Below are 12,121 nucleotides of genomic sequence, written 5' to 3'. Positions count from 1 at the left end.
TGAAACAAAACCAAAAAATTGCTGGAGAAACTCAGCAGGTCTGGTAAAACAGCATCCAGGAAACAGTGATATTAATTTGATGACAACAGGTCGGGGAGGGGGATAAGAGGAGAGGCTAGGTGGAGACAGAGGGTAAAAACAATGACTGCAGATGCTGGAAACCAGATTTTGGATTAGTAGTGCTGGAAGAGCACAGCAGTTCAGGCAGCATCCGAGGAGCAGCAGCCCAGAAAGAGAAGGGAGAAAAGTTAGGCAGGATTGTCTCACTGGCTTGCTGGCAACAAAGAGCTAGAAAGTGATAATTCCCGGGCCAACATCTCTGTCTCAGACTTGCTGCAGTGCTCCAGCGAAGCTCAGCACAAGCTGGAAGAACAGCACCTCATTTCCCACTCAGGGGCCCTACAACTTTCTGGACTCAACACAGAGTTCAGCATCTTTAGGGCTTGAGCTTCTCCCATGTCCCTGCCCCTGCCCCAACCCCCACACACCAGGCCTTGTTAGCAAATAGTCTGCTATTACAGACAACCCATAATCCTTTTTTTAAAGCCACTAACAGTCCCCACTTCTCCCAGGCCGATCATCACCCACTCCTTTGTCAATCCATCTGCTCTTCTGTCTTCGGGCTCTGTTTCCGCCTATCATTTTCACATTAGATTACATTACAGTGTGGAAACAGGCCCTTCGGCCCAACAAGTCCACACCGACCCGCCGAAGCGCAACCCACCCATACCCCTACATTTGCCCCTTACCTAACACTACAGGCAATTTAGCAAGGCCAATTCACCTGACCTGCACATCTTTGGATTGTGGGAGGAAACCGGAGCACCACGTAGACACGGGGAGAACGTGCAAACTCCACACAGTCAGTCGCCTGAGGCGGGAATTGAACCCGGGTCTCTGGCGCTGCGAGGCAGCAGTGCTAACCACTGTGCCACCGTGCCGCCCACTTTAGTTTTTACCCACTCCCTTCACCTTATCTTCTGGGTAAGAAACGCTTTCCTAGTCACCATCAGTACTGAGAAAGAGTTACTGGACTTGAAACGTCAACACTGACTTTGATCCACAGATGCAGCCAGATCTGCAAAGCTTTTCTAGCAATGTTTTTTTTCCCCGAATGGGATACATACCTGGAGTGTAAGGGGGCAGATGCTACATCACAGCTATGCCAAACCAGCTTTTGTTTGGGGGGGGGGGCTGGGGGAATAAAGGATTACCAGCCTGCTGTGCTGTTCCAGCAATAAAGTTTCAACTTTGATCTCCAGCATCTGCAGACCTCACTTTCTCCTCCAATCTGCACCAACCCAGTTCATTCTTTTATTCTAGTTAGACCCCACTCAGAGCACCATGAATAACAACAATAAATCGGTGATACCTTGGAAAAGATGCACTGACCTTGCGAGTACAGGATTATTTTACAAGAACAGTACTTCAGGGGTTAAGTTACAGGGACAGATAGTACAAACTCAGCCTGTTTTTTATCCCCCCCAAAGTATTTAGAAGGTTATGAAGTAATCTGGTCAAAGTCTGGAAGATATTAACTGTTAAAGACAGGGTAGATAAAGATAAGAACTAAAAGGACACTGGATGCTGAAAATCAGAAATAAAAACAAAAATTGCTGGAAAAGCTCAGCACGTCTGCCAGCCACTGTGGAGAGAAATCAAACCCATTCTGAGGAAGGGTCACTGGACCTGAAACATTAACTCTGATTTCTTACCACAGAGGCTTCCAGACCTGCTGAGCTTTTCTAGCAATTTCTGCCAGAGATGAAGATGAACTATTTCCACTAGAGTTATAGAGCTGCATAGCACGGAAACAGACCTTTCATTCCAAACCAACCAGATATCCTAAATAAATCTAGTCCCATTTACCAGCATTTGGCCTATATCCTTCTAAAACCTTCCTACTCATGTACCCACCCAGATGTCTTGAGAATGTTGTAACTGTACCAGCATGCATCAAATCCTCTGGCAGCTCGTTCCATAGACGCACCACCCTCTGTGTGAAAAATTTGCCCATAAGGTCCCTTTTAAATCTTTCCCCCTCACCTATGCTTTCAAGTTTTGGTCTCCCCTACCATGGGAGAAAAGCACCTTGGCTGAAAATGTGTTGCTGGAAAAGCCCAGCAGGTCAGGCAGCATCCAAGGAGCAGGAGAATCGACGTTTCGAGCATGAGCCCTTCCTCAGAAAAGCACCTTGCTGCCCATTTACCCGATCTATGTCCCTCATGATTTCATAAACCTCTAAGGTAACCTCTCAGAGCCTCTGACACTTTGGGGAAAATAGACCCAGACTGTCCCCATAGCTCAAACCTTCCAACATCCTTGCAAATCTTTTCTGAACCCTTTGCAGTTTCACAATATCTTTCCTGCTGCCGGGAGGCCAGGACTGAACTCAGTATTCCAAAAGTGGCTTTGCCAATAGTTGGAGATTTGAGAAGTCAGGGTTCTAGAATAGAATAGCCTAGATTGTGACATATATGAGTATAATGAAAAGTTTATATGCTGCCAATGACAGCAGTGACGTCGATACAAAAGTATCGAGGAACGGCTTCTTAAGTTACACGCTGAGAAGTAGAGCCCAAACTGTTCAGGAACAATGTTTGGAACCCTCTTTCAAATAAGAGTAGGCCAGTCAGTATCTTCCCATACCCCTTGATACCTTTAGCTGCAAAAGCCACATCCAGCTCCCTCTTGAACGTACCTAACAGACTGGCCCAACAGCTTCCTATGGGAGAGAATTTCTCAGGTTCACAACTCTGAGTGAAGGAATTCCAGCCCCAGGCAAGAGGCTGTGTGAAGTCTGCATGCTCTCCTCATGTCTGCATGGGTTTTACCAGGTGCCCCAGTTTCCTCCGACAGTCCAAAGACATGCAAGTTAGGTGGATTAGCCATGGGAAATGCAGAGTTACAGGGATGGGATAGCATTCAGAGAAGATTCATGAGAATGCTCCCAGGAAAGAAATGCTTAACATATGAGGAACATTGGAGGTCTCTGGGTCTATACACGATGGAGTTTAAAAGGATGAGGGGTGACCTAATTGAAACATACAATACTGGATGGCTTGGTCAGTGTAGATGTTGGCAAGAAGTTCCCATTGGTAGGAGAGACCAGGACCCAAAGGCACACCCACAGAGTAAAGGGAAGACCTTTTAGAATGGAGATAAGGAGAAATTTCTTCAGCCAGAGAGTGGTGTATCTATGGAATTCATTGCTACAGGAGACCAGAAGAACACAACAAGCCAGGCAGCATCAGGAGGTGGAGAAGTCAACAATTTGGATGTAAACCTTCTTCAAATAACACCCAAAACAGCAACTTCTCCACCTCCTGATGCTGTCTGGGTTGCTGGGTTCTGCCAGCCTCCTGCCTGTCGACACTGGATTCCAGCATCTGCAGTTTTGTATCTAAACAGGAGGCTGTGGAGGACAGGTCACGGAGTATATTCAAGACTGAGCTAATAGGTTCTTGAGTATCGAGGTGATCAAGAGTTACAGGCAAGAAAGCGGGAGAATGGGGGTGGAGAAGCTTAAATCAGCCGTGATTCAATGGTGGAGCAGACCCGAAGGGCTGAATGACCTAACTTCTACCACGTCTTATGGAATGGGTCTGGGTGGGATGATCTTCAGAGGGTTGGCGTTGACTTGTTGGGCCGAATGGCCCGCTGCCACCCTGAAGGGATTCTACGATTCCAAACTGCCACCATCTGGCTTCCCGCTACCAAAAAAAAGGTGGACGACCTCGCATCTGACCACCTTGGAGTCGCACTGGCCCAGCATGTGCCCAAGTGGCATTAAGATTCTAACCGACAGGAATACAACCAATAATTTTTTTTTAATTGGAAAGAAAAATCGCCGCCCTGGGGAGGGGGGGGGCTCACTGAGGGAGACAGCGGCGTCGCTGAGCAAAGCATGTGGGGCTGAGGGCAGGGCGAGTGGCCTCATTCCGCCCAACAGCCATTGGAATGGGGGTGGCCAGCAGGGCTGGAGGGGCTGAATGGCCCGCTCCCGCGCCGGCTCCTCAAATCTCGCGATGACTGAACACTTAAAGGGTGCGCTGTCTTTCTCTTCACGCACGCGCGCGCCCGCCCGCCCCCTCTCCGTTTCTCACCGAAGCGGTTCCAGTCGCCGCCGCCCAGCGAGTCCATCACCGAGCAGAATTCGCACATGGTGGCGGCGGGGAGCTTGTAGGCGTACTCGGCGGTCCAGCTCCACTCGGACATTTTCGTCCCTCGAGCCGGGCCAGCGACCCCGTTCCTATGGAAACCGGACGGAGCTCCTCACCCTCCGGCGCCCGGACACACGACTGGCGTCTCCAACGGCAGCCCCCGTCCGGCCACCTCCCATTGGACGACCGCCCCGCCAATCGAATCCTTCCCCGCTTTTTTCCCCCCCCACCCACCTTCCAATCCGAACCGAACCGAACCGAAAGAACCCACGTGGCCCTCGCTCCCGTTGGTCGAAACCGCAGCCACGCGGCGGAGGGGACCGCGAACGGATTGGTCCAGCCAGATGGGTTTGAGAGGTCTCGTATCCCCAACCCCACCCCCGGCTTCATCGCTGCCATTCAATTGGTCAGTCACGCCGTCCAAATCGCATGCGTCCCCTCGCGGCCATTGATCAGATCCTCTGCCACTCGGGCTGCAGCCTGGAGTTGATTGGTCGGCCAGGGATATTACACATCATGGGTGTCCACGCTCCTTATTCCCCGCCTTGCAATTGGCCGTCCCTTCCCATTCTCTGACGTAACCACAGCGGCCGCCCTTTCGGGTGACGTCCACGGTTAGCTCGCGATTCGATTGGTCAGATTGCTCGGATCCCGCGTGGAACCATCGACCCGCCTCCCATTATTAACGCTCGGTCATGGGTAAAGCGGGCTATTTGCGATTGGCTGCTTGCCCCATCAATCAGACTGTTCACGTTAACTTGACCTTTGACTTGTTCCAAAAGAAACTCGGGCAAAGAGTTTTGTAACTTTAACTCAGTTATTTTACCGAGATTGAGAATCTTCACAAACACGTTTGAAGCCCATTACAGAGCACGTCTTTCACAAACACGTTTGAAGCCCATTACAGAGCACGTCTTAAAATCCTCCCTCAGCATCGACCCTCCGACAGTGCGGCACTCCCTCAGCACTGACCCTCCGACAGTGTCCACTCCCTCAGCACTGACCCTCTGACAGTGTGGCACTCCCTCAGCACTGACCCTCTGACAGTGCCCACTCCCTCAGCACTGACCCTCCGACAGTGCCCACTCTCTCAGCACTGACCCTCTGACAGTGCCCACTCTCTCAGCACTGACCCTCTGTCAGTGCCCACTCTCTCAGCACTGACCCTCTGACAGTGCCCACTCCCTCAGCACTGACCCTCTGACAGTGCAGCACTGCCTCAGCATTGACTCTCTGACAGTGCAGTACTCCTTCAGCACTGTCCCTCCTACAGTGCCCACTCCCTCAGCACTGACCGTCTGACCCTCTGACAGTGCAGCACTCCCTCAGCACTGACGTTCTGACAGTGGCCACTCCCTCAGCACTGACCCTCTGACAGAGCAGCACTCCCTCAGCACTGACCTTCTGACAGTGTCCACTCCCTCTGACAGTGCGGTACTCCCTCAGCACTGTCCCTCCTACAGTGCCCACTCCCTCAGCACTGACCTTCTGACCCCCTGACAGTGCAGCACTCCCTCAGCCCTGACCCTCCTACAGTGCCTACTCCCTCAGCACTGACCTTCTGACAGAGGGTCAGTGCTGAGGGATTGGCACTGTCAGAGGGTCAGTGCTGAAAGAGTGGGCTGTGTAAATACTAAGCACAGATCTGTGTGGCACAATCAGGCCAGCTGCATTTTATTTAGGCAAAAGTGAGGACTGCAGATGCTGGAAATCGGAGTCTAGATTAGAGTGGTGCTGGAAAAGCACATGAGGTCAGGCAGCATCCGAGGAGCAGGAAAATCGACATTTCGGGCATCAGGTTCTTGCTGTGCTTTTCCAGCATTTTGTTTTTGCCAATCTTGGGGGAAAAGAAGGGATAAACCCAGGCTGGTCTCTGAACAAAACTTCTTTGCTCCTCCCCACGACGATGGGATGCTTTGTCTGCATCCGAGGGAACATAGTCTTCCCCGGTTGAACCTCTCAACCGAAAAAGAGTGGCTGTGACAAGGCAGGCTCCACAGCATTGCATTGGGGTGGGGAGTGTCCTGATACTGTGTTCAAGACTGAGAGTGAGAGTCAGGACATGGATTGTTACCCTGTTTGGGAAGCGAGAGCTGCCAGGATGTTCATTGTCTGGATCAGTGATGCTGGAAGAGCACAGCAGTTCAGGCAGCATCCGATGAGCAGCAAAATCGACGTTTCGGGCAAAAGCCCTTCATCAGGAATAAAGGCAGAGAGCCTGAAGCGTGGAGAGATAAGCTAGAGGAGGGTGGGGGTGGGGAGAGAGTAGCATAGAGTACAATGGGTGAGTGGGGGAGGAGATGAAGGTGATAGGTCAGGGAGGAGAGGGTGGAGTGGATAGGTGGAAAAGGAGCTAGGCAGGTAGGACAAGTCATGGGGACAGTGCTGAGCTGGAAGTTTGAAACTAGGATGAGGTGGGGGAAGGAGAAATGAGGAAGCTGCTGAAGTCCATATTGATGCCCTGCGGTTGAAGTGTTCCGAGGCAGATGAGGCATTCTTCCTCCAGGCGTCTGTTGGTGAGGGAGCGGCGGTGAAGGAGGCCCAGGACCTCCATGTCCTCGGCAGAGTGGGAGGGGGAGTTGAAATTGTGTTGATCGTTTATTAAGAGCTGGGATGACAAGTGGTTGAGACCATCAGGGGGAGCTCTGCTTAAACAAACCTGAACCTGAACCTGAACTTTCACACACAACCACGAAGCTCAGTTCCAAACAGAGTACGCGGATGTGCAAATAGTAATGAACGTGTCTAACACACTCGTTAGACCTCAGCTGGGAGGAACGTGTACAGTCCTGAGCACCATTCTTCAGGATGCTTTGGAGAGACACAGTTACACCACACTGTAAACTTTTGCTATAAATTCTGTGTCTTACAATCTTATACTCCACGACCACCTGTTAAGGAGCTGCGCTGCGAAAGCTAGTGCTTCCAATTAAACCTGTTGGGACTACAACCTGGTGCTGTGTGTGTTTTTTTTTAGCTTTGGAGAGAGTGTGACGGATGCTCACTGCAGGTAGGAGGAGAGATTGGAGCATCTGGGAACTGTTTTCGTCAGAGACATCTGATCGAAACTGTGACGCATCTGGACTGAAGGGGAGAACGTTTTCCTGCTCGTCGAAAGATCGGCCAAAACAGGATTGCACAGTGGTTTGTAAAAGATGGTGAGATGTGGCTCAGGGGCTAGCACTATTGCCTCACAGCGTCAGGGACCCGGGTGCGATTCCACCCTCGGGCGACTGGCTGTGTGGAGTTTGCACATGCCCCTTCTCCCTGTGTCTGCGTGGGTTTGCTCCACTTTCCTCCCGTGGTCCAAACTTGTGCAGGTTAGGGTGGATTGGCCATGCTAAATTATCCCATTGTGCCCAGGGATGTGCAGGTTAGGGTGGGTTGGCTATGCTAAATTGTCCCATTGTGTCCAGGGATGTGCAAGTTAGGGTGGATTGGCCGTGCTAAATTGTCCCATAATGTTCGGGAATATGCAGGTTAGGGTGGATTGGCCGTGCTAAATTGGATTAGAGTGGTGCTGGAAAAGCACAGCAGGTCAGGCAGCATCCAAGTAGCAGAAAAATTGACGTTTCGGGCAAAAGCCCTTCATTGCCCCATTGTATCCAGGGATGTGCAGGTTAGGATGGATTGGTCGTTGGTCGTGCTAACTTGCCCCATAGTGTGCAGGTTCAGTGGGTTCACCATTGGAAATGCAGGGTTACAGGGATGGGGAGACACAATGGATTGAATGGCCTGCTTCTGTGCTGTAGGATTTTTAAAAAAAACTTTTCTCCCTTGCCCCCTGCCAGCAGCACGGCCGAAGCAAGTTCAATCGAGGCTTTTGGAAATGCATTGAATGATGGTTTTGAAAAGGAACTACATGCAACGTTATGGGGAAAAAGTCCGGACAGTGGCACCAGAGTCCCAGTGCTCCTTCGGACAGCCACAGATGGGCCAAATGGCCTCCTCCTGTACGATAATCACTCTGTCAAGAAGGAGGGTTGAATGGACTCTGCCACATGGAAATACAATACTGCAACCATCTCCAACGGGACTTCCAAATCTTAGGGCGGTGCTGTCCTTCCAACCTCACCCCTTCCCGGCAAACCCCCGGAACTAACACCGTGTCAATGCCCAAATAACCACCCCCTCCCTGTGAAGTGGGGAGGGCATCTGAAGAGCTCCCACAAGAGGAGGACCAGAGAAACTAAACCTGGGAGAAAAATCTTTAAACTGCGCGGCCTGAAAACTCCACTTTTTCATGGGCTTGTTATATCCAGCAGTGTTCCATCACTCAGCATGAAGAGGAGGGGAAAAACACACACTCGCACACAAACATTTAAAAGGTGCCTCTGGAAAGATGCCTTTGACTTTTTGGGATTTAATTGAATGATTTATTGTCACTTGCGTTTTACAATGAATAAAGGAGTAAAATACAGTGGAAAGCTTCAACTGTCACCACAACCTAGCGCCATTTCAAATAGTTTAAGAATAAATTGATATAATTGAATCCATTCCACTGCCTCTGCCATGACTCAGCTCGCTCTCCTCCATCACCCGAATCGGATCCACCAATGTTGGAGTGCCAACACTGCAACATCCCATGCCGAACCCTCACTCACCTCACAGCTGGGAGTCCTTGGCTCTGCTGCTGCGTTGATGATGCCAAGAGTCCCTGCTCAGGGTATGCCATGCTGCTGCCCCTCCCTTGCCAGTGCCAGGAGCCCCCGGTTTGTGGGGCTAAAAACGGGACACGGCATTGCTTCAAACCAAGACAGAAAGTGAGGAATGCAGATGCTGCAGAGCCAGAGTCGAAAAGTGTGGTGCTGGAAAAGCACAGCAGGTCAGGTCAGAGTCTCGTACTCCTCGGATGCTGCCTGACCTGATGTGCTTTTCCAGTACCACACTGTTCAACCCATTGCTTCAAACCAAGCAAACGTGATTGTGTTTACACTTCTAAAAAACAAGTTGCCTCATTCAATCATTAATGGGAGAGGGGTAAGAATGCTAGATGCATCTGCACCATGGATGGTTGGGTGAGAGTGTGTGCGTGCAAGAGTGTATGAGTGAGTGTGTGTGTGTTAGAATGAGAGTGTGTGAATGTGTGAAAAAGTGAGAATGCTTGTGTGTGGGGTGTGTGACAGAGGGTGGGTATGTGTGATTGAGTGTGTGTGGGGGGTGGGTCTGTGAGAGAGTGGGTGTGTGTGTGTGCATGTGTATTTGTGATGATACTGTGGCTTGAAGAGGTGTGTTTTGTTCAGGTTTCTGTTAGAGAGTGATTGTGGGATAGGTGTCAAGCAGTTTATGAGATGAACCCTTGGGTGTTTTTTTAATAAATTTTGGAAGGATAGAAGCAGCCTGAATGGGTGTGGTCATGCTCCCTCAGAACCAGGGATTTTGGATTTAGATTTCAGCAGTTGCTGCTGGCGTCTGGAAGAAGTGAAAGCTATTTTTTTCCCTATCTTGGGCTCAGCCAAAAGCTAGGGGTTCGCTGCTTGCTACAGGAGTTGCATGTGAGACTATCTGATTCTGAATTTGACTTTTGTCAAGGGTGTGTTTATGGGATGTTACTACATTGATATAGTTAATTAGTAATAATTACTGTATCTATTATTCTGTTAAGCTTTCCAATAGATTTGTTATTCCAGTTCCTCTTTCCTTCTGTTGTATTTTAACTGTAGTGGATTAATAAAATGTGTTCTGCTTTAAATCTGGTAGTTTGAACAGTCGAATTACATCTGGAAAACAACATCTTACATTTACCTTTAAAATAAGAAAACACTTGGGGTCTGGACTATCTGCTGAATATTTTGAGGGGGTTAGTCTGTTCAGAGATGTTATTACATACCTCTGGAGCAGATGGGACTCGAACATGGGTCTCCCGGTCCAGGGTTAAGGACTCTACCACTGCACTACAAGAGGGCCCAGACACTGTGTTTTGATTGATTTTTCAATCAGGACCAGTTGCATAGGTTCAGGAAAGCTAAGTGTGGTAATAACATGGAATCATTCACTCCCTTCCAGCGCTGACGCTCAGTAGCAGCAGTGTGTACCATCTACAAGATGCACTGCAGAAATTCGCCAAAGATCCTCAGGCAACACCTTCCAAACCCACGACCACTTCCATCTGGAAGGACAAGGGCAGCAGGTACATGGGAACACCACCGCTCACAAGTTCCACTCCAAGCCACTCACCATCCTGACTTGGAAATATATTACTGTCCCTTCACTGCCGCTGGGTCAAAATGTTGGAATTTCTACCCTAAGGGCAGTGTGGGCCAACCCAGAGCAGATGGACTCCAGCAGGTCATCACCACCTTCTGAAGGGTAACTAGGGATGGGCAATAAGCACTGGCCAGCTAGTTATTTGGGTAGGTGGCTACAGCCTTCCGTGTGGACAATACAGGAGAGGTCTCCAACCTGCGAAGAGAAAGCACCTACATCACTCCCCTCTCAGAAGATCTCCCAGTAGCTACTTTCCCTTCCTATCTGTGTTTGTCTCGCCGTGCACCTGTTTGAGCGTGCATGGGAGGGTTTGAAAAGGGGGTAGAGTTCAAGCTATCGAGTTACGAGTCTGCAATCCGTACTTCTTTCTTGTGGTTGGTTGAAAAACAGCTTGATTGCGATAAATATTTACCTTTCTGTTCACTGAAAAGGCCGGTGCGCGGGGTCTTTTGGTCTGAATTGGAGGGTGAGGCGAATTTGGACGAGTTGGTGGTTTGATCAAATTCGTGCCGGGAACAGTGGGCCTTGATTTCCAGTTTAAAAAAATCACACAACACCAGGTTATAGTCCAACAGGTTTAATTGGAAGCACACTAGCTTTCGGGGCGCCACTCCTTAATCGGGTGATTTTAACTTTGTACACCGCACTCCAAATCATGATTTCCAGTGCACATTCCCTAGTGGGGATACTATTAGCACCCGCGTCTCACGGCCCACAGTTTGGGGAAAGCCTGTTCCATGGTGTTTTGGGGATGAACAACATTTTGGGTATGTGGCGACGCTGGTATGCGTTTGTTTAAGAATACTTTTCCTGATTGATCTTGGCCGTCCAAGTCAGGACTTTTAAATTCAGAGGCACAGGCCCCCGGGAGGCTGCTCTGATGTTGGATAAAACCACGGCTGACGATTCCACCACCTTGCTTCCACCTACCTCTCCTCCCGTTGCCTCAAAAAGAGGAGGATTCCGAAGACCCGAGTCGTTCAAGGATCGCCACAGTCCATTTCTGATGAAGGGCTCTTGCCCGAAACGTCGGTTTTCCTGCTCCTCAGATGCTGCCTGGCCTGTTGTGCTCTTCCAGCACCCCTCTAATCTCCAGCATCTGCAGTACCCACTTCCGCACATGATTTGGGAGACGCCGGTGTTGGACTGGGGCATGTGTACAAAGTTATAAATCACAACACCAGGTTATCGTCCAACAGGTTTAACTGGAAGCACTAGCTTTCTGAGCGCTGCTCCTTCATCAGCTAGAGCTTCCAATTAAACCTGTTGGACTATAACCTGGTGTTGCGTGATTTTTTAACTTTGTACACTTCTGCAAAGTTATTCCGGTCAGGCCTGGGAAAACTGTTGGACAACTTAGGGGAACAAGCGCAGGCAGCCCTGAGGGGGCTAGAAAGGATGAGTACGGAGGTGGGGGTATTGGAAGGACGCTTCTGTCCCGGATATCTTAATGTGTATTGAAGGCTGACCCAGATAGTCCCTCAATCTGGAGGGAAATTGAGGGTTACAGGGAAAGAGTCAAGATTAGAGTGATGCTGGAAAAAGCACGGCGGGTCAGGCAGCATCCGAGGAGCAGGAAAATCGACGTTTTGGGCAAAAGCCCTTCATCAGGAATGAGGCTGGGAAAGAGCGGGAATGTGGGCGTGAGCAACATCGGATCAGCCACGCTCCGACTGAACGGCAGAGGCGGCTCGATGGGCCGAATGGTCCACTCCTGTTCCCATTGCTGACGGCGTTTGGGGGAGAGACAG

The 12,121-nt window shown here is 50.1% G+C and overlaps 1 protein-coding gene across 2 annotated transcripts in view; it reads right to left on the bottom strand.

The window, feature by feature from the left end:
- irak1 (interleukin-1 receptor-associated kinase 1) overlaps nucleotides 1–4,288 on the bottom strand; it is a 43,688-nt gene extending 39,400 nt beyond the window's left edge. For both annotated transcript variants that reach the window (XM_043680058.1, XM_043680057.1), the window contains exon 1: nucleotides 4,107–4,288. In XM_043680058.1, coding sequence (XP_043535993.1) covers nucleotides 4,107–4,218 — 112 coding nt within the window. In that variant the 5' untranslated portion in view covers nucleotides 4,219–4,288. The remainder of the gene's footprint in view (nucleotides 1–4,106) is intronic.
- Between the last annotated feature and the right edge of the window lie 7,833 nt (nucleotides 4,289–12,121).

Source organism: Chiloscyllium plagiosum, chromosome 39 (genome assembly GCF_004010195.1).
Source record: "Chiloscyllium plagiosum isolate BGI_BamShark_2017 chromosome 39, ASM401019v2, whole genome shotgun sequence".
NCBI classification, from domain to species: domain Eukaryota; kingdom Metazoa; phylum Chordata; class Chondrichthyes; order Orectolobiformes; family Hemiscylliidae; genus Chiloscyllium; species Chiloscyllium plagiosum.
The sequence above is the reverse complement of the archived record's forward strand: the minus strand, read 5'-3'. Positions and strand labels throughout refer to the sequence as shown.